Here is a 20,506-nt window from a genome sequence, read left to right on the forward strand (position 1 = left end):
GCCAGAGCCAAGAAGTGGGAGTGGGTGGGTAGGGGAGCAGGGTGGGAGGAGGGTATAGGGGACATTCGGGATAGCATTTGAAATGTAAATGAAGAAAACTTCTTATAAAATAAGTTTTTTAAAAAAGGTGGTGATGTGCTTCTCCAAATTTGCTACAGTTTTGACAGTGCCAATAGCAATAAGAATCAACTGAACATTTCAAGAACATAGACAGGGCAGAAATGAGAGAGGTATGGAAGAAGGAAAGGGAGACTGGAGTAGAAAGCTAAGGAAGTGTCTTAGGGTTTCTACTACTGTGTTAAAAACACTATGGCCAAAAGAAAGTTGGGGAACAATGAGTTTATTTCATCTTACAGCAGGAGGAGTGGTGCTTACTGGCTTGTTTCCCTTGACTTGTTCTCCATACTTTCCTACACATTAGAAGACTACTTTCCCAGAGGTGACATTGTTTCAAGTATCCTAGGGCCTGGAATCTATTGAGGTCCCCATACATAAATCAGTAAGAAAATACACCACAAGTTTGTTCACAGGCCAATCTGAGAGAAGCATTTTCAACTAAGTTTCTCTCTTCTCAGATGACTCTACTTTTGTGTCAAGTTTAACTAAAGCTAGCCGGCACAACAAATGAAAGATAGAAAGCTGTGAAGAGCCAGATAATAGAAATCCCATGCTCAAGTCACTGGAAAGGTTCAATAGATTTTAAACATAAACCTTTAGACACAAAGGTCTAAGTTGCTGCCTTCACTACTTTTCTTGTTGCCATAAACAACCTGACAAGAAAGTAATTAAGGGAGAAAGGATTTCTTTTGGTTTAGTTGGAGAGTATGCGTCCCAAAAAAGGCAAAGGGATGGAATGGAAGGCCCTCTGGTTTCATTGCATCAAACCCAAGGAAAAGAATAGGAAGTGAGAGTCACAGTATGAAATTTTAGAACTTCTTACAGCAAATTTCTACCTCCTAAACATTGCACCACCTTCCCAAAGAGTTTCACCAACTACAGACAAAGTTTTCTAACACAAAGGCCTATGGCAGTCATTTCACAATGAAACCACAGCAGACATTCTGGGATCAGGAGCTATATTACAGGTTGAGTCTAACAGCAGAAGAATCTAGAATAACCTGATATCTAGAACTACCTAGAAACTACAAAGCCAGTCACTTACAAATACTGAGGAATTCAAATTGCCTAGCCCTACACAAGAACTCCAACATTTTTTAGAACTGGTGATTCTTGCATCTTAAGACAACATACAAGCTGTAATACACTTACAGCTACAGATAAGGGTACTAATTACCAAGGTTTATAAGAGAATTTTAACTCTACATGTACTATAGCTCAGACTTGCCTGCTGCATCTGGTTGGGGCTGGCAAATGCTGAGGGACAGAAGAGCTACTAGACATTCAGAGAGCTCATAATTCTTGCTCACAATTTCTAACCTGACAAATTGAAGACCCCAACCAGGTGATAAGTGGTGCTCCCTGTCTTATTTTAATTTCTGTTACTCTGATAAAATACTCTGATAAAATAGTATGTTAAGGGAGAAAGGGGTCTATTCTGCCTACAGTTTTAGGTGACAGTCCATCATTGAGGGACATAAAGGCAGGAGTCGTAAACAGTTCACAACATACCCTTATTCCAGAGTAGTAAAAAGCAAAACATTCATGCTTGCCCACTTAGTTTTCTTTTGCTCAGTTCGACTCTACCCATCTTAATTGACTCAGGATCCCCTGCTTAGGGAACCGAAGGAGTGGGTGACCAGGTGAGGGAGCACCCTCATAGAAGCAGGGGGAAGGGGTAGGGAGGGGGGCTTGCAGAAGGGAAACCAGGAAGTTGGAAACCACTGGAAATGTAAATTAATAAAATAACCAGTAAAAACTTAAAAAATATATTTAAAAAAGAAGAGTGACACAAAACTCTTTTTAAATGATATTTTTAAAGTGTGTGTGTTTGAGTGCGTGTGTGCGTGCGTGTGTGTGTGTGTGTGTGTGTGTGTGTGTGTGTGTGTGAGTGTATTAGACTGTCTGCATGTAGGTATGGATATATGCCTGTCAATGACTACAAAGATCAGAAAAAGGAAACTTCTTGCTTACTAGTAGTGAAAGAAAAAAGATCCCCTCCAGGGCTTACACCAGCATAAATCAATACCCAACAATGAATTGGAGACATGTAGTATTTCGCCTTTTATATGGCTTGTTTTTGAGCTTGTGTTATTTTTATTTGTGTGTTTTGTTTGGCTGTAACTTATTTGTATTGTAAATATTCATTTTTCTGCCACCCTCCATTGATAGCACTCTATCTTTTATAATACTAATATAAATAATCCTCTGAATAGAACACCAGGACAGACTGAAGGTCTTGAACTTTAGTCCACAGAAGATGAAGTTCATTCTCTTGGCCTGGGGTGGTGCTCTACAATTCTGCTCATTATTGAATGGCATAGTGTCCCCGACCCACCCCCACTCCCCACCCAGGACTCCTTGCATGTTCTTACCTCTTTTTTAGAACAACTGTACTAAAATTCTGTATGTACAGTTTTGTAACTATGGATCTCTTTTTTTCCCCTCTCACTTTCAATTTGGTTTTTGGAAGCTATTTCCCTGTCCAATCAAAGGGAAGAATCTGCCTAAGATTTTGAGGGGGTATTTTTGTTGTTTTGTATTTTTACATTTTCCAAAAGTAAAGGTAAAATATTTTTCTCTGAGTGTTGAAGAACATTCCTATGAGAAAAAGAAAAGGAGAGGTGGGTGTAAGTCAGGGTGGAAATTAGACCCAATGCATAAAGTGATGTTTTTATTTGTATACACATACACACACACACACACACACACACACACACACATACATACACACACGGAGAGAGAGAGAGATGAGACAGAGAGAGATTGATTGTACAGAGTCTGTCTTCTGTGGACATCTTCTTTTCCTGTTGGTTTCAGTTATGTTTGGTTTCTTGTTTTTGTGTCTCACTGTGTGCGACAGACTGGCCTTCAATTGGTGCTCTCCTTTGGCCTAAGCGAGTCACCATGCTGGAATTATACCATGAATTAGATTAAGAATATGGCATTGGTATTTAATTGTGTCCATTGGAAACTAGGCAACTAAATAATAACTAGGGCCATTTTATCTGACTATGAAATCTTCATTGAGCCTAGTTAAATAATATTTTATTTTCAATGAGTTGATTTGAAATATCTATTACATCTGTCTTTAAGTTTTTAGCCAGATGGACCTTTAACAGGAGATCTAATAATATCTTAGGGAGAAAGGAAGGTTTTGAAGGTTACATTGACTATATTGTGGATAGTAACTAACTTCTTGGTTTATTGGCTTATTGATTGATGCCTGAGCACTTGACCAATGTATTTACTAATTAATCCTTCCATTTCTAAAGTACCTTTTATCGTTCATAATTAGACAGGCTATAAAACATAAGTGTACAAATAAATAGACAAATGTACCATGATACTCTCAAATGTTATTACAACTGCAGGAATGTTTACCCCAATGGAGGGATATCATAGAATTGTTGGAAACATCAGTACAGAAGTTTCAGAGTTAGAATGGAGTCTGTATTATACACATTAGTTTTCCAGGAGTCTTTCCCACCCCTTATTATCCTTTACTATTTGTGAGATAGAAGAGATGTACATTTCTCAAAAGAAACCTAATTAGCTTTTCTTAAAACTTGTTACAGTACTAGAGTCCTTACCTAGCATGTTCATGTGCTTTTGATCAATATGTATAAGACCTATTTATACTCAAAAGGAAGTTAACACTGACTCTCCAAGAGGAATGCTTTCATAACTATTGTCTTAAGGCATATGCTTGCATGTCCATATGTGGGCATATTTACATGCATGTGAGTTTGTGTAGAGAGCACAGGTTAACCATGTGTGCTGCTCCTCAGGAACTGCACACCTTGTACTCCTGAGATAGGTTTTGGGATGCCACTCTTTCAGATTAGGCTAAGTTGGCTAGCAAACAGGCACTTGGAATCTCCTGCCTCCATCTGCCCCGTTCTGGGAATCCTAGGTTATGCCACTCTGGTCCTCATGTTTTGCTGACTGAGCTTCCTCACTAGCCCTCACTGTAGGATTGTTTCACATTGAGTAACTTCACTTCTTTGTTGAAACTGAAGTACTTCATTGCTCAATCAGGATATGTTTTTCAAATATTAAAATATTGCTAAATCTTTTCAATGTTTATAATTATATAGCTACAGATTCAATGCAGTTTTAAGGTTATAATTGTTTTGGTATTTTCTCTATCATTTTCTCAGGTCTAGACACACACACATATACATGCATGCACACACAAACACACACACACACACACACAATAAAACAGACAAACAGACATTGAATTATATGTAGACTTTGGAAATTTCTGTGTTGTGAATATTTCTATTAAGGAAAGTTTCACATTCCAAGTTTCAGTTACTGAATGTTCTTTGATGTAACAACAAAAGAATCCTACTGCCTCTTCATGGAGTTCCATAAGTACCAAAAGTATAGGACTACTTTATGAGTCAAATCTTATAAATTATGTCAGAGGCTCCTAATCTTTTGGTTTCTCAAAACCATCTTGGACAGAGTACTGCCTTGGATGACATATTATAAAACAAAAGTATTTCCTACCTTATTCTTCACTGAGAGTCATTGGCAAACAAGCATCAACCTAAGAATAAGACAACTTATTCTTTAACAAGCTTTGCTTATCTTGATTTTTTTCTTCCACACTTACAACTGTTGCCTCTGACCTTGTCATGAAACTGGAATCACTTAAACTATTATAAGCATGCAATGAGACTCTTCCTCTTGGGTGTCCCATCAGTGTGTGAAATGGCCTCCAAGTTGACTTTCCACTTAACCATCTTCTTTTTCCTGACGTTTATATTCAGGGTTTTTCCAGACAAATGCTGAACATGGAAGCTATTCCAATACAACCTAGATCTCCTTTGTTCTAGGAAACTCATTAATCTTCTGTTGATTTTCCTTAGCAAGAATCAGATACAATTCCCACAGAGGGCTCACTAGGGGCACACAACAAGGAGCCCACAGTGGTCATTTTCTCTGTGTTTAATGATCTGAAGAAGTGATAAATCAAAGTTTTCTCTTGAATGAAGTGTGTGTGTGTGTGTGTGTGTGTGTGTGTGTGTGTACCTGGGAGAAGGAAAGATTTTTTTCTCAAACAAAACTTACACACAGTATCTTATATCTCACTCTACATCTCTCTACATCATCATAGTGTCATAGTGTATTCACTGCATCTTATCATTTTGACGACTACTTCTACAAAATAAGAACAGAACTTTTAAATACACTATTTATTAGGTCTTACAGGAACATTAACTTAGATTTTAAGACAAAGACTCATAAGCCAGGGTTCTGTGGACCCTTTCTTTAACCTCCTCAGTGTTGAGATGCCTTCAAGTCTGTATGAACCATGCCCAGTCAGTACTTATTAAATCTTGATACTTTTTTCCACCTTTTCCCACTAAATGAAAGATTTAGTTTACTTTTAGCAGAGGGGGGAAGTTGCAGATGGGGATGGGGGTAGAGGGATGATAAGCTATTTGATATTGTTACTGGATCTAAATGCTCCAAACTACTGAGCCATCTTTCCAGCCTCAGATCTTCATACTCTGAGCATATTGTAAGCTAATTACCATACAAAATGATATTCTTCCAATCAACTGTCAAAAATGGTTCTCATATTGTAGATTTAAACAAAAGAAAACTTAAACATTTGTGGATAGATAAACATCATGCCTAACTACATATTCATGAGATGAGAAACTAGAAAATACAGACAAAATATCAGAGCAGATGAAATCAAATACACCCTACTTCCATCTTCCACTTAAAATCTGCTCTGAACATTTCATCCCCCCCCCCATACACACACAAATAAAATATTCCTGGAAATAAACCTACTGCTTTTCGTTTTCTTCTAGTCCCTGGCTTCTTTGATCTTGCCTGGTCTATACTATACATAATATCTGGCCAGCCAGTCAAAAATATTCTTTTAATTTTACTTGTCTTTTTTTCTTTTCTGATTCAACAATTTCCCCTTATTCAGTCTTCTATCACTGAATATATGGGTGGGTTTTCTGTCTCTATGTGAACTACAATAATTTGAAGAGACTCTATATGTATCATTTTCATTGATTGATTTATTTCGTTTCAGTACCCACAATTACATTGCCTCTTGTGGTATGAATTTGCATTTTAATAGATAGTAAGCCTTGAGCCCAACACACACATTTCTAAAATAGAAGCTCAGGTATCAGTCAGTGGGAGAGATGTATATAGGGAACAGATGATCCCTTTTTTGTTCTTTGAGAAATGTTAGTGTTTAGACAAATGTCTGTGACCTTTTACTCATAAATCTGAGTGAAATTATGAGTGTTCACCCTCTTTTCATTCCATTTCAACAAATAATATTTGATCAAAAAAACTAAAACCAAAGTATTTTTAAAAATTATCCATTTGTGAGGATTGACTCCAGCCATAGACGTTTCTGTAAAATCCCTTTGATGTTCTCAAAGCTGCTGAATTAGGCCTGCGACTACCTAGCAGTCTTTGCACTACTGCATTTATTTTCTTGTGTTACTCTAGGCATCCTTAAATTATTATCTGTCAGAATAATTATGAAATAACTAAAACTAGGGAACACCACAATGGAGGTTTAGGACCAGAGAGACAGCTTCGTTGCTAAGATCATATATTCCTCTTGCAGAGGACCCAGTCTCTACTCCCAGAACCTATACAGAGACTGTCCATGACTTCAGTTCCACTGGATCTCATGCCCTCTTCTGGCTTCTGTAGGCACCAAGCACTCACACAGTAAACAGACATACATGCAAACCAAATACTCATGCATGTAAAATGTGTAGGTAATGCACTATTATCATTTTGAAGTGTCCAATACAAATTCAATGAGGAATATAGATTTTTGAAAATTATTCACTTCAGATTGTTTTTCATTTAATCAGTCCTAATTTCAGGATAGCCTGCAAATATTAGAGAAGGGCCAGGATAATACAGGAGAATGCTCTTGTTTCTTTCAGGATGGTGAGCAAAACAGAACAGATTATTTGCATAAGAAAAAGTTCGTTGGAAAAGTGAATGAGTGTTGAGGGAAGCAACTGCAATAACATTGACAAGCTTTAGTTCAGTTATTGTCTGACATTCAGTCTCCGTTACCCAGACACTTGGTAACTGAAAAGCACTTAAATTAAATATATAAACTTTTACAAAGTCATATTATAAATCACTTGATAAATGTACAGAGTAACAAACAGAATAGGTGTTATTGACAAAGGCTGAGCATGGAGTAATCAGACTTAAAATTTTCACGATGAACTTTAAAAGCCAAGCCTAGTGTGCTCTCTCCCAAATGGGATGGCATCCTTACGTGGTTGGCTTTTTGAAAATGAAAATATAGACAAACCAACAACAACCATAAGTACACTAAAAATTATTCCTGCCATGAAAAATGGGGAAATATCACCCGTGGCTCCCTGAAAACCATTTTAAACCAAAAACAAACTTTCCAAATCTACGGATCACAGACATTTGGAAGGAGAGAGAAACCTAGGAAGTTGCTAACAGCTGCTGCAGCTGTGAAGCATAAACTCAGCCACAAACCTTTTATAATTTATAACCACTGGAGCAGCGGGGTGGGGGGGGAAGTGATCCTGTGCCTTTAATTTCCCTTTCTGAGCAGGGAAGACTGCACAGCCCTGACAAGCTCACTTGTTCCTGCCTTTAATGTGCAATCTGTTTTCTCCAGCGGAGGGCACTCAGTGTATCACAAACTCGAGCATTAGCACCAACCAGCTCTGAGCACCATCAGTCTCTGGAAAGCCTTCTGAATTAGACAAGGGCTGCCTCTCAGCACAGCTACAAAACACTTTCAACCTGACCAGCTAAATGGATAAACCTAGCCTGCATAGATTTTAAACTGGGGTCTCTCGTACAGCACAGGCGGCCTGCTTGCTTCAACAGCTGAAAAACCCTGAGGATGAATTGCTTTATCTGGGAATGGCAAAAGCCCGCACAATAAGGAATGCCAGGTATTCTGAGGATTTTCCTTTCCTTTTCTTTTTCTTTTTTTCTTTTTTAATCCCTTCTCCTCTCTCTCTCTCTCTCTGTCTCTCTCTCTCTCTTCCTCTTTTTTTTTTTCCCACAGAGAAGTTGGTTACCTCCGAGATGAGCTGTAGCTCTTTTCACAGATTGCCAATTTACTGCTAATGTGTCCCTAGTGAATTATACAATGGTCCTCAGAGCCTAGAGGCCCTCCCCCCTCCGGCATCCCCCCCCCCCAGCGGCTTCCTCTTCCCTGCCCCTTCATCCCACCCCGTGCTGATTTTTTTTTAAGTATACGTATATCTATATTATTTGTGTGTGTGTGTGTGTGTGTGCCTGTCCTCTCCGGGGAAGTTTACATGGGGCTACGGGCTCACATGCGGGCTCAGAATGGTTTGAATGACAGCTGCACTGTGTCATGAAGGTGGTGGTGATTTCTACAGGAGAGACCAAATAAGAAGAAAGCTGAGAGAGGGGGGCAGACGGTTTTTGGATGACAAAGGATGGGTAAGCGAACTTTTGTTGTTTTCTTCTCAGCAAAGCTGATCCTAACCCCGCATCCTCAGCTGGGCATTAGCTGCTAAAAGACCAGGAAACAGGCACAAAGCGGCAACCTCTACTTTACCCGCTGTCTCACTATAGTTGCTATTATATTTTTAGATCCTTTTCTTTTCGCAGTGTTTTATTTTTCTTTTCTTTTTTTTTTTAATCTAAAAATGCACAACGCGGACTTAAACACACGCTGGAGGGATAGCTTTAAGACAGTCTCTAGCGTCTGCGTAACCACAGCTTGGGAACAGGGCATGAAATAAATATCGTGTTTGCTTCTATTTCCTGATAATCTGAGCCACGCTTGTGTTCGGGTTGCTGTCAAGAAGATCGTTAACACTTGGCTATGTGGGTGCAGGGGTGGGGTCCCTACTTTATCAGAGGTGGCACCGGAGGCTTGTTTGATCTTGGAAACTGCATCCTGAACACAGCTTCCAAATTTCCAGTAGTCATTTGCCAGTTTTGTTTTTTTCAAGTGTGACTGGCTTTTTTTTCCCTCCCTCTTTCTACTGTCTGGGAGAGCTGGGTTGTATTTCAATGAGACTGAAGCTGACAAGAAAACAGAGTGCAAGATTGAGTTAAATTTGAAATTATATAAATAAATAGAAAGATAAATAAATGAAAGAAGAAGAGAAAAAAAGGAAAACTGGGGGGGGGGAGCGGAATTTTTAGACTAGGATTTTATCTCTTAGTTTAAAAGATGACTATTTAAAAAGAAATTTCAGCCTGCAGTAGTCACTCGCTGTCTGTCTGTCTGTCCTTCTCCTTCCCATTAAGAAATAATATACCTACTGTTGAAGGTGGAGGGGAGTCCCCTCTCACGCACTGATTTGAAAATGCGGCATAAATGCTAATAGATTGCAACTTTGCAGGCTTTCTGAAGTTAATGGAGGCAGGGGAGATGGAAAAGCTCTCAGTGAGACTTCAGTAGGTCAGGATGGTGGGGAGGCTGATAACAGGCTTCCTTCCTTATCTCTCAAATCTGCAAGGGCAACTATACGGGGTAAAGACAGCAATGTATCTAATAACGTGATTAGTTTATAGTCTGCATATTTTGTATACAAACTTGCTCTCTTAGCAATGGCTGGGGAATGTCTGTGGTATGGGTGATCATGTGTCTTAGCTCATGTATTCCTGGACACGGGGCCAAAGTACACAATAATATATGTTTCTTAACCAACTGAGAGCCTGTCACACTGTTATGAACCATGTTCTGCCAGCTCTCTGTGTATATTCCCATGCCATTTTTCTGGGCTCAGGGATTGCAGCCCTTGTATGCAGTCAGTATGTAATTCAGGAAGAAACTTGGATTACTTTGACAGCATCCCGGAAGCTATTTGCTAAATCACAGCCTGTTTGCTCAAGAACCAGGTTTCCTAAGTCATGGCTCTGACCTTACCAAAAGATGCAGTATAGTTCTGTTCAGTACTATGGGTCGATACAGTGACATCCAAATGTTATTGTTAGTCAAATGTCAGTATTCAATGAAAAGCAATGCCCAGAGCTTTTCAGGGTTGCGATAGAGTAGCACTCTGGAAACTCCAAGAGGTTTTTTCTCAGTTCTATAGTTCTGTGATGTTATGAAGACTAAGGAGGAATGAGGTCTAAGCAGCAAGCGTGGGGCACTAAAGGAAGTAAGATTTTTAATTGTTAAAATGTGTTCTTAAACGTCCTATCCTGTTCTTACGTTAGGACAGGACATCCCTGCTCTGGGTGAGCCAGGGGTACCGATAGTTACTGTTTGTCAGTGTGACACCCCTGATCTGGACGAGTCTGTGGTTGGTGCTGTGTGGCTTCTGTTTGACAGGGTGCATCTGTGTTCTCTTTGCTATTGTAGGTTTCCGTCTAATCACGCAGCTGAAAGGCATGAGTGTGTTTCTGGTGCTATTTCCCACCCTGCTGCTGGTTATGCTGACGGGGGCTCAGAGAGCTTGCCCAAAGAACTGCAGATGCGATGGCAAGATTGTATACTGTGAGTCTCACGCCTTTGCAGACATCCCTGAGAACATTTCTGGAGGGTCACAAGGTTTATCCTTAAGGTTCAACAGCATTCAGAAACTCAAATCCAATCAGTTTGCCGGCCTTAACCAGCTTATATGGCTTTATCTTGACCATAATTACATTAGCTCAGTGGATGAAGATGCCTTTCAAGGGATCCGCAGACTGAAAGAATTAATTCTAAGCTCCAACAAAATTACCTATCTGCACAATAAAACATTTCACCCAGTCCCCAACCTCCGCAACCTAGATCTCTCCTACAACAAACTTCAGACCTTACAGTCTGAGCAGTTTAAAGGCCTCCGAAAACTAATCATTTTGCACTTGCGATCTAATTCTCTAAAGACCGTGCCCATAAGGGTTTTTCAAGACTGCCGGAACCTTGACTTTCTGGATTTGGGTTACAATCGCCTCAGAAGCTTATCCCGAAACGCGTTTGCTGGTCTTTTGAAGTTGAAAGAGCTCCACCTGGAGCATAATCAGTTTTCAAAGATCAACTTTGCTCATTTCCCTCGTCTCTTCAACCTGCGATCCATTTACCTGCAATGGAACAGGATCCGCTCTGTCAGTCAAGGCCTAACATGGACCTGGAGTTCCTTGCACACCTTGGATTTATCAGGGAATGACATCCAAGCAATCGAGCCTGGCACATTTAAATGCCTCCCAAATTTGCAAAAATTGAATTTGGATTCCAACAAGCTCACCAATGTCTCCCAGGAGACTGTCAATGCATGGATATCCTTAATATCCATCACCTTGTCTGGAAACATGTGGGAATGTAGTCGGAGCATCTGTCCTCTATTCTACTGGCTGAAGAATTTCAAAGGGAATAAAGAAAGTACCATGATATGTGCAGGGCCTAAGCACATACAGGGTGAGAAGGTTAGCGATGCCGTGGAGACTTACAACATCTGCTCTGATGTCCAAGTGGTCAACACAGAACGATCACATCTGGCGCCTCAAACTCCCCAGAAGCCCCCGTTCATCCCCAAACCTACCATCTTCAAACCGGATGCAGTCCCAGCCACCCTGGAGGCAGTGAGCCCATCCCCGGGCTTTCAAATTCCGGGTACGGATCATGAGTACGAGCACGTGTCGTTTCACAAAATCATCGCAGGGAGCGTGGCTCTATTCCTCTCCGTGGCCATGATTCTCCTGGTGATCTATGTGTCTTGGAAAAGGTACCCAGCCAGCATGAAACAACTCCAACAGCACTCACTTATGAAGAGGAGACGGAAAAAGGCAAGGGAGTCGGAGAGACAAATGAATTCCCCTTTACAGGAATACTACGTGGACTACAAGCCGACGAACTCTGAGACCATGGATATATCGGTTAATGGATCTGGTCCCTGCACATATACCATCTCTGGCTCCAGGGAGTGTGAGGTATGAACCGTGATGCTCCTAAAACCATTTCCACTGCGGGGAAGGAGAGGTAAATGTTTGAGGCTCTAGTGGTGTGGCTAATCACTAGAAAGATTAACGACCCTTTTGCTTTGGGGTTTTGCTCAGTGTGAAAGGTTACTTAATTAAATTGCAACCACCAGGAAACTGACTACTTAAAAAAAAAATTGGTTGAAACTTGAAAGAAAATCATTCAAGGATGGGATTAAGTTGTAATAAAATACTATGTTAAAACACCTGTTTTTTTTTTTTTTTTAAATTTGTTTGTTTTGTTTTGTTTTTCAGTTGTTTTGGGGATTTTTTGTTGTTATTTGGTTTTGGTTCTGGGGTTTTTGTTTTTGTTTTGTTTTCTAAAATAGTTTGTATGGAGAGATTGGACTTAGAAACATGAATTCTCACAAACAAAATCACTCTGAAATTTATGTCTGGTTCTTGGTGATTGACTTTTGTAATGGGGTGAAGATGGAAGAGCCAGCTTAATTTAAAATCCAATGAGTTAACCAAAATTATGGGAGGTAGTGATGACTTAAACCAAAGAGCATTTGACCCAAGGTTTGATTTACTTTGCTGTTAAGTTTTAGTTTGAATTAAAGCATGCAACCAGGAAGTCACAGCCATGTCACATGTGTCGCTCACTGTTATACCAGCATAGAGAAAGAACATCTAAGGCCTACTGTAGAGTTGTATAGAGTTCTCTCACACTTCTAAGGATGTTTTTCTCTCTACTGCCTTTGCTTTTCTTTTGTTTATAATTACTGGGACATGGATCACTTTGCAAAGGTTTCTTAAGTTATATTTGTGTTATACTAGAAGGAAAGTGAATTTCCATATTTTGTCTGCTTCTCTGGTAACTAACAGAAAACCAACTTATAGCTGATGACTTGGCAGTAACATAATGACAGGCATGACAGAGTCTGCTTGTCATCTCTGCTGTCTTTCTCAAAAGGACAGAAACTCTTGTTAAATTGACCCAAAACTAAGTGATGCAAATATTTATGAATAAAAGGTGTAACTTTGGCTGGGGTCTTTTTTATTTGCATAGAATCCTCAAAGGGATGTCTGAATTCCATGTTGGACTATGTTCATTTATATGAGAATATGTTTGGTCCAGTTTCTGAATATCTAATTTAAAAGGTCACTTACATGAACACATTACATGAATAGAGCAGTGTTTACCCACTTCCATTTTCTGATTGAATGATATTGGATATGTGTTGTTCTTTCATTGGTAAAATAATACTATGTAACAGCCAACTGTAAGGTTTTGTTGCCAGGATACTTTAGCTGATAGAAGGTTGTTCTGGCAATTGACTCTTTTAGTATCTGATATTAGACGGTATTTTCAAAAGTGAGTTTTAATGTGTGTTTAAAGATGGTGCTCTTTCTAATGTTACTTATAACAGTTAGGAAACATAATTTGTTCTTTGGTAACATATACCAAATTTTCCACAGACCTAAATACATATGTTAATGGGAGTGTTTTCAGATGCTACAGTGAATTTGAAATAATCTCAAACTTAGTACAGTTTGGACTTTTTGAATTGTTCTTTGCTGAGTTTGTTTTCTCTTTCTTGCTCTCTCTCTTTTTTTTCTCATTTGTGTACTATTGAAAATAAAAGACATAATCCCAAATAATAAACCCCCCAAAGAAACCTGTATAAGTGATTGCCCTTAAAATTTAAAGAGAATAAAAACTTTCTATGAAAGTCTAACAAGGCTTGATGTTTTTCTTGCAAGCCCACATTGATACGGTAGAGGTGAATTACACAATGCAATTGCATCTTATTATATTCTGGGTCTTTCTTACATCCATGATTCTCTGAAAGGCTGCTACCATGAAAGCTAATGGAAAATCCAGGTCTATTCATATTTTCTTTGGAATAGAATGGTGACTTGAGATTCACTAAGAATGAAGAAAGACTTTCAAAAAAGGACTAGAGGGAAAAAAAAGGAGTCCTAAAATTTTCCAAAGTTCTTAAATTATAGGTATTTTTAAAGACATCTTAGACATTATTGTGATAGGAAATAAAGGATGTTTTATTTCCTAAAAGTGTAATTGAAATCACAGAATACCATAATAGCAGCAAAGAGAACTATGAATCTATGAAACTGAACAGGCAGAATTGATTATTGAGGCAGCAATCAACGAATAGCTTATACAATGCTGTAATGATGCTCTTGAGTCAAATGGCAGCTACACAAGAGGATTAAACTCTTTTTGTCCTGGAACTTGGAAGATGGTTGACTATATATATTTCACAACAATGTCTTCATTGGTCAAGGCATAAAACTTAGGAAGTTAAACTTTTAAAAACATCTCTTTATTCATAAACGTATGTACATTCCCAAATAATCACCCCTCCTTTGGCTAAATTATTCAGATATTTGTATAATAGATGGATTTATAAAAATTAACAAAAGAAAATTATGAGAATAAATTAGAAAGGGTCTCAACTTCTTCTCTTTGTCTATTGAGAAACAGCCCTTTAAAGAAAGGTTCTCTATGAAACAGGGCCAAAAAAGAGGCATGTATTTCCCCAAATTAATATTTTAAAAGTTACTATATTCTGTCTTTGCTCACGGCATTGTTTACATAAATCATAACATCAGTAGCACAGACTAAACAACTATTCGTTCAATTATAACATAATTTGTGATTTAAATAAAATAATAAACTCACTCAAAGTTGTAAGTTTCCCACTGGAATATGTTGCAGTGATTGTTAAGTTTCTAAGACAATGCCTCAAAAAATAAACTATTCAATGGAAGATTCTTTGTACTAATGAATTTCTTTAGTTGTCATTAACTAAACAGAGTTGAGATATCCATTTTGTTTGTTTACTACTAATGTGAAACTGTAATGCCCTCTCATTGGGATGAGAATCCTCTCATTAGCGGCCACTCAGAGATAGCATCATCATCAAATTCATTACATTTCCTTGTGTGTTTTGCAAGGGAAAGTTTTGTACAGTTCATAGGCAATTATTAGGCTAATAAATTGGGAGAGAGTAATTTAATAACATAGGGAGTATTTCCAATTTCTATAAAAGAGGAACTTAGTAGATAGTTGTAAGTGACTATTAATGACTAATGGAACAAATATGAGAAACATATACATAACTGTCACCACACTGAGTCAGTCAATGTGGTTGGCTGAAAAGTTGGCTGAATGAACTCTGAGCTAATGGATTCACTTAAAACTTGGGAAGATTTTTATAAACAACTGCAATTGTCATTTTCCAAACAGTTTTTGAAATCTTACACATTTTTTTTCATTAATCGTATCACAGGGATGATAGTTGTATATACATCTGACCCTTAGGTTTTATGAAGAACAAACCTTTGAATATCTAGGTTTTCCAAGATTTGCTTTCTCAACTGACAAAAGTAAAGACATTTACAAAATTAACCCATGTGAATACAGGAAAAAGAAATACGTTCTACTTTGTCCTTCATGCTTTAAAGCGGTGTCGTTGAACCATGAAAGTCAATGAAAAGAGTCTGCAATATTCTCCATTCAAAGTGCTTGAAATGCGAAGTCCTTAAAGTTTGTTTTGAAACATCCATCCCACAATGCTAACAGTGCTATCACTAGGAAAAAATGTCAGTATGGATGATGACTCATCTGTATATTTTCTACATTTTGGATATTCTAATGATATACTTTTAAATAAGTGTGTAGTGTGTAGTGTCTAGTCTGTCATGGCTGTGCAGTAAGGTGGTATATGCTAAAGCTAATGCTTTGTACTTAAATAATTGAAGGTACTAGGTCAAGTTCAAACTACCGATATAAGTAATATTATCTTCTTTTGACAATTTAGAAGTTGGCCTTTTGTAGGTTGCTGAATGGATTTCCTAGGGCTGCAAGTTTTTAATAAATATTGAAAGAGGATTCTTGGGTGGTCTGAGCCTACTGTCTTTGTCTACTTACTAAAATAGTTATAGAAAGTACAACTATTTTGATGAATTAAACATCACGATGAGTTGTTATAATTGAGGCTATATCTTGTATAGTCATATACAAAATATGTATGTGTATCTGTGTTTGATATAAGAGCATGTACGTGAATGCATCAGTATATTCATGTATCTGCTTATAGATATACACACATTTCTACAAACAAGGTGGAGGTGATGGGAAAGGAAAACAGAAAAATATAGTTTACAATAGAGGTAATGACTACTTTTAATACTAATGAAAATAATGTGGTGTTAGAATTATTAGGACTTGTTAGTAATACATTTTTCAAGTTAAACATATAATCTAGTTTTTTATAAATGAAAATTTAATGTATTCAAATTTGAATCTTTATGACATATTGGCATTTGAGTATGGTGAGGGTTTAGTCATTTCTTTTTACTTTCACCCATCAGTAATATTATATTCAACTAGCATAGTATCTCCCACAACAAAGCAATCTTCAAACCAGTAAATTCCAGTAAATTTTGTAAAATCTCTGCAGTCATGTACAGGACTAAGTAAAAAAACAAAAACAAAAACAAAAACAAAAACAAAAAAACAAAATAACAAAACCAGACATGGAGGAGAATCTGCACTATTTTTAATCCTTTGTCAATGTCAAAAGGAAAAAATACCTAGCATACTGACTTATTAAAATTGCCTGGTCAGGATAGTGGCCATACAATGCCCCCCTTTAGGAGAAAATACATATACTCCACATGGGCGTGATGAGCATCTGAGGATACAGGCATGCATACCTCTGCGTGTATCTTACACTCTGCCAAGTAGCTACTTACTTGGAAAGCACTTAAAGGAATGAATGTCTTTTTTAACATATTGATTGTCTGATTTGATCCAATTAAAATATCTTTGTGAATAGTGTTTTCATTAGAATTTGAAAATGGTACTTGTGAAGAGTGACAGCTGCCAACAAGGTCTGACATGACAAATTCAGGAAAGATTTCTTTTTAACTGACTAAAATGGTTCAGTTCTTTTCTGGGCTTTGCTGGAAACAGCATCTGAAGACATGGTTTGAAGTATGGAGTGTGCTCTATGAGTCCAACCTGAGAAGCCTAAGGTTTAAGAATGTATAGATTTGATTCAACTCAATGACTTACATAATCCCATTATTTTTCTTCTTGCTGCTTTTTCTATATTAGATAAAGCACATAATCTCCATCTTCAAATTTGCCTTCATAGACAGTGCTGTGCTTTAGAGGTTGTTCAGTAACATCACCATCAGTGACTCATCTGACTGCTCATGTATAAAGTTCTGTGTCAGTAAATCAAGGGAAGTGTGGCACCTTGTCTGTTACCAAGCACTCGAAATTATGAAACATTAGTATGTCTTTTGGTTAGGGAAACATGTGAAGTAATCTTGAATGCCTTTTAAAAATTTAAATTCCTGCTATGGTACTAGAAGTAGCATTATTCATCCAGTCATTTTAATAAAAATCTCAATATTCTTAAAAGGGAAAGAAATCATGAGGCTATTTTTCTCATGCTTTCCATAAGCCATTGAAACATTAAATCAGGGTTGAAGAAGGCTGAGAAAAATCACAGTATTTCCTTTGGTATCAAAACCAATGGTTTTCAAATGAGTAACTGTTACATTTCTGTAAAGCCACCTTTAAAAATCCTGTTAAATAGTTTAAAATAATGTTTCACTGCCCAGAAATGAAGTTTAAGTAAATTTAACGGTTGAGATATTTTTACTTTTTTGAAGAAAGATATTTGGTTGTATCATATACATGAGGATGTTAATTTTTTGATATTGTATTATGCACATAGTGCATCTATCTATCTATCTATCTATCTATCTATCTACCTATCTATCTATAATAGTGAATATCACATATTCCCTATTGCAATGATACACAGGTGCAGTTCAGATAATAATTTTCTCTCCTTCCACCATGTGGGATCAAGACATCAAGCCTATATTTTCAGGCTTGGTAGCAAGTGCTTTTTTTTTTTCCCACTGAGCCATCTCCTCAGCCCTATTGCAATATTTGCCATCATAAGATTTGGAAGTAAAGTAAGAGTGAAGCTAATAAACTTTTTAAAAAATTTATGTACATAAAATAAATGTAAAATCTATCTAGACATGTATCATCCAAAAATTATAAAGAATCGTGATGAAAGATAAAACATTGAAAACAAACTGCAAATAGTGAACTTTACAGCACACAATTTAGTTATTTTTATTTGTAGCATTATTTTTATATGTGGTAATATTTTAGTGGTATATATATATATATATATATATATATATATATATATATGATATTCTATTCCATATGCCAGCAAGATTTTGCTAACAGGACCCTGATATATCTCTCTCTTGTGAGGCTATGCCAGTGCCTGGCAAATACAGAAGTGGATGCGCACAGTCATCTATTGGATGGAACACGGGCCCCTAATGAAGGAGCTAGAGAAAGTACCCAAGGAGCTAAAGGGGTCTGCAACACTAAAGGAGGAACAACAATATGAACTAACCAATAGCCCCTAGAGCTGTGTCTCTAGTTGCATATGTAGCAGAGGATGGCCTAGTGGGCCATCAATGGGAGGAGAGTCCCTTGGTCTTGTGAAGATTATATGCCCCAGTACAGGGGAATGCCAAGGCCAGGAAGTGGGAGTGGGTAGTTTGGGGAACAGGGCAGAGGGAGGGTATAGGGGACTTTGGGGATAGCATTTGAAATCTGAAAGAAGAAAATAGCTAATAAAAATGGAAAAAAAATGATAGTCTTCAGTGTAGCATCAATATAATTCCAAAATACTCTCCTTAATGATCCATATATACTTAAGCTTACATACTGTTTTATACATGTTGCTGAAACAATAGTATGTATGCATATATATGTATACATTATAATAATGCAGACTTTTCTTTTGAATATGCATAACTATTCACTGATTTACTTAGTTTATGTGATTCATCTCCACAACCAATATCGCACTAATGTACTAAATGGAATTTTAAGTCTTAGGAGTACCTCTGTTTGCTCCTTTCTGTCCTTGAACTTAGTCTGAAATTTGAAAACTACTAACACCTCATACGTAGTGTGCTTAAAGCTTTGACTCAGTTATCTTTCTTTCCTCATTTCTCAGATGTCAGGGAAAGTGGCAAAAAGATAATCATTAATCCTAGACACACAGGTCACCTTATTAATTTTTATCTTATTTTCCTTTAAACATTGTTCAGTTTCTATACATGTAAATAGAATATAGCTATAGTTTTAAAACTTCTACATAAATGTATAATGCGCATTTCTATGTAATAGTCAAATGTTTGAGATCTTCCAATCTCACTGAATTAAATGATAGACAAGTGTTTTCATTCAAACTATGTTTAACATAAGTTAATTTTTGAAGAAATTTATTTCTTTAGATTCTCAGAGAAATACATATTTTAAAGTATAAATATAGGTAGTTATTCTTTATTTACACCAAAGGAATTTTGAAGTTTAAAGCTCAATTGTGTCCACATTACTTATGTAATAGCAACAATTAGCCAACGCCCCCTGATCAGATGCCCCCGCAGGCTATTCCCCCACCCTGGCACATCAAGTCTAGAAGCCAGTTGCTTCCTCTTTCAGTGAGGCCAGACAAGGCAGCCCAGCTAGAACACTTTTCCTTCTCAAATCACGATTGGCGACACGTTTGAAGTGTTGAAAAATGTTAAATGTTGATTTCTTGCTTTTCTTACTGATTTAACAAGTGTTTTAAATGTATTCATTAGACTCAAATTTTCATTTTTTTCATACTCTAAATTTGTTTGTGATGATGTCACTAACATACAGTTTGATCTTTGCAGTTTTGACATAAACAATTGACAGTGATTTACAAAAGACTTAAGCAAATGGAAATAGAAATGTATGCTTCCCATTTCTTATATTTTTTGGCCATGAGAGAAGAAAAGTTGATATTTCTTTCTGTGTTTATAGATCTGTAGAAGAAAGCACAGAGAGGTCAGCTGTGAACTCTTTTAGGTTGACGGTTACCCACTACATGGACCAGTATTGCACTGGTCCAATAGTTAGATCAAAGGGTGAAAAGAGGTCTCAGATTTGAGACTGACTCCCTTTGCTTTACCAAGATTGGACAAGTAAATATGTAACTGACCTTTCCATGATATAATTTTTCTATCTATTGAACTGGGATAATAACTTTCCTAGTAACTGGCTGACATGATTAATGAGGCACTGTTTGAAAACTCTCTACACTCCTTCACTGTAAATATAAATGATTATTAAGTGAAAGCCTTGATGTCTACAGAAAAATGCAAAATCTAGTATGGTTGCATGATTTTTCTTATTATTAGTTATAATGATGCCAATAACACACCTGACTTAGAAACAAGTATTTTGCTTATATTTTTTTCTAAACTGGATAATAACCCTGACTTTTCTGGCCTCTGTCTGAGCTGTAATTTAGTTTGGACACAGTCACAGTAATATTTAATAATACCTCAAGACTTTAAAAATATTCTATTGGCT

General features: G+C 37.2%; 1 protein-coding gene across 4 annotated transcripts in view; it reads left to right on the top strand.

Moving 5' to 3' along the window:
* Positions 1–7,755: 7,755 nt before the first annotated feature.
* Positions 7,756–20,506, top strand: part of Lrrtm4 (leucine rich repeat transmembrane neuronal 4) — a 750,427-nt gene continuing 737,676 nt past the window's right edge. Inside the window, exons 1-3 of one of the 4 annotated variants that reach the window (XM_021190344.2) lie at positions 7,756–8,081; positions 8,519–8,601; positions 10,481–12,027. In XM_021190344.2, coding sequence (XP_021046003.1) covers positions 8,598–8,601; positions 10,481–12,027 — 1,551 coding nt within the window. In that variant the 5' untranslated portion in view covers positions 7,756–8,081; positions 8,519–8,597. Of the gene's footprint in view, positions 8,082–8,518; positions 8,602–10,480; positions 12,077–20,506 lie in introns of all 4 variants that reach the window. The other 3 variants (XM_029535180.1, XM_021190342.1, XM_029535181.1) reach the window with 3 other exon arrangements.

This window comes from Mus pahari, chromosome 2, assembly GCF_900095145.1.
Source record: "Mus pahari chromosome 2, PAHARI_EIJ_v1.1, whole genome shotgun sequence".
NCBI classification, from domain to species: Eukaryota; Metazoa; Chordata; class Mammalia; order Rodentia; family Muridae; genus Mus; species Mus pahari.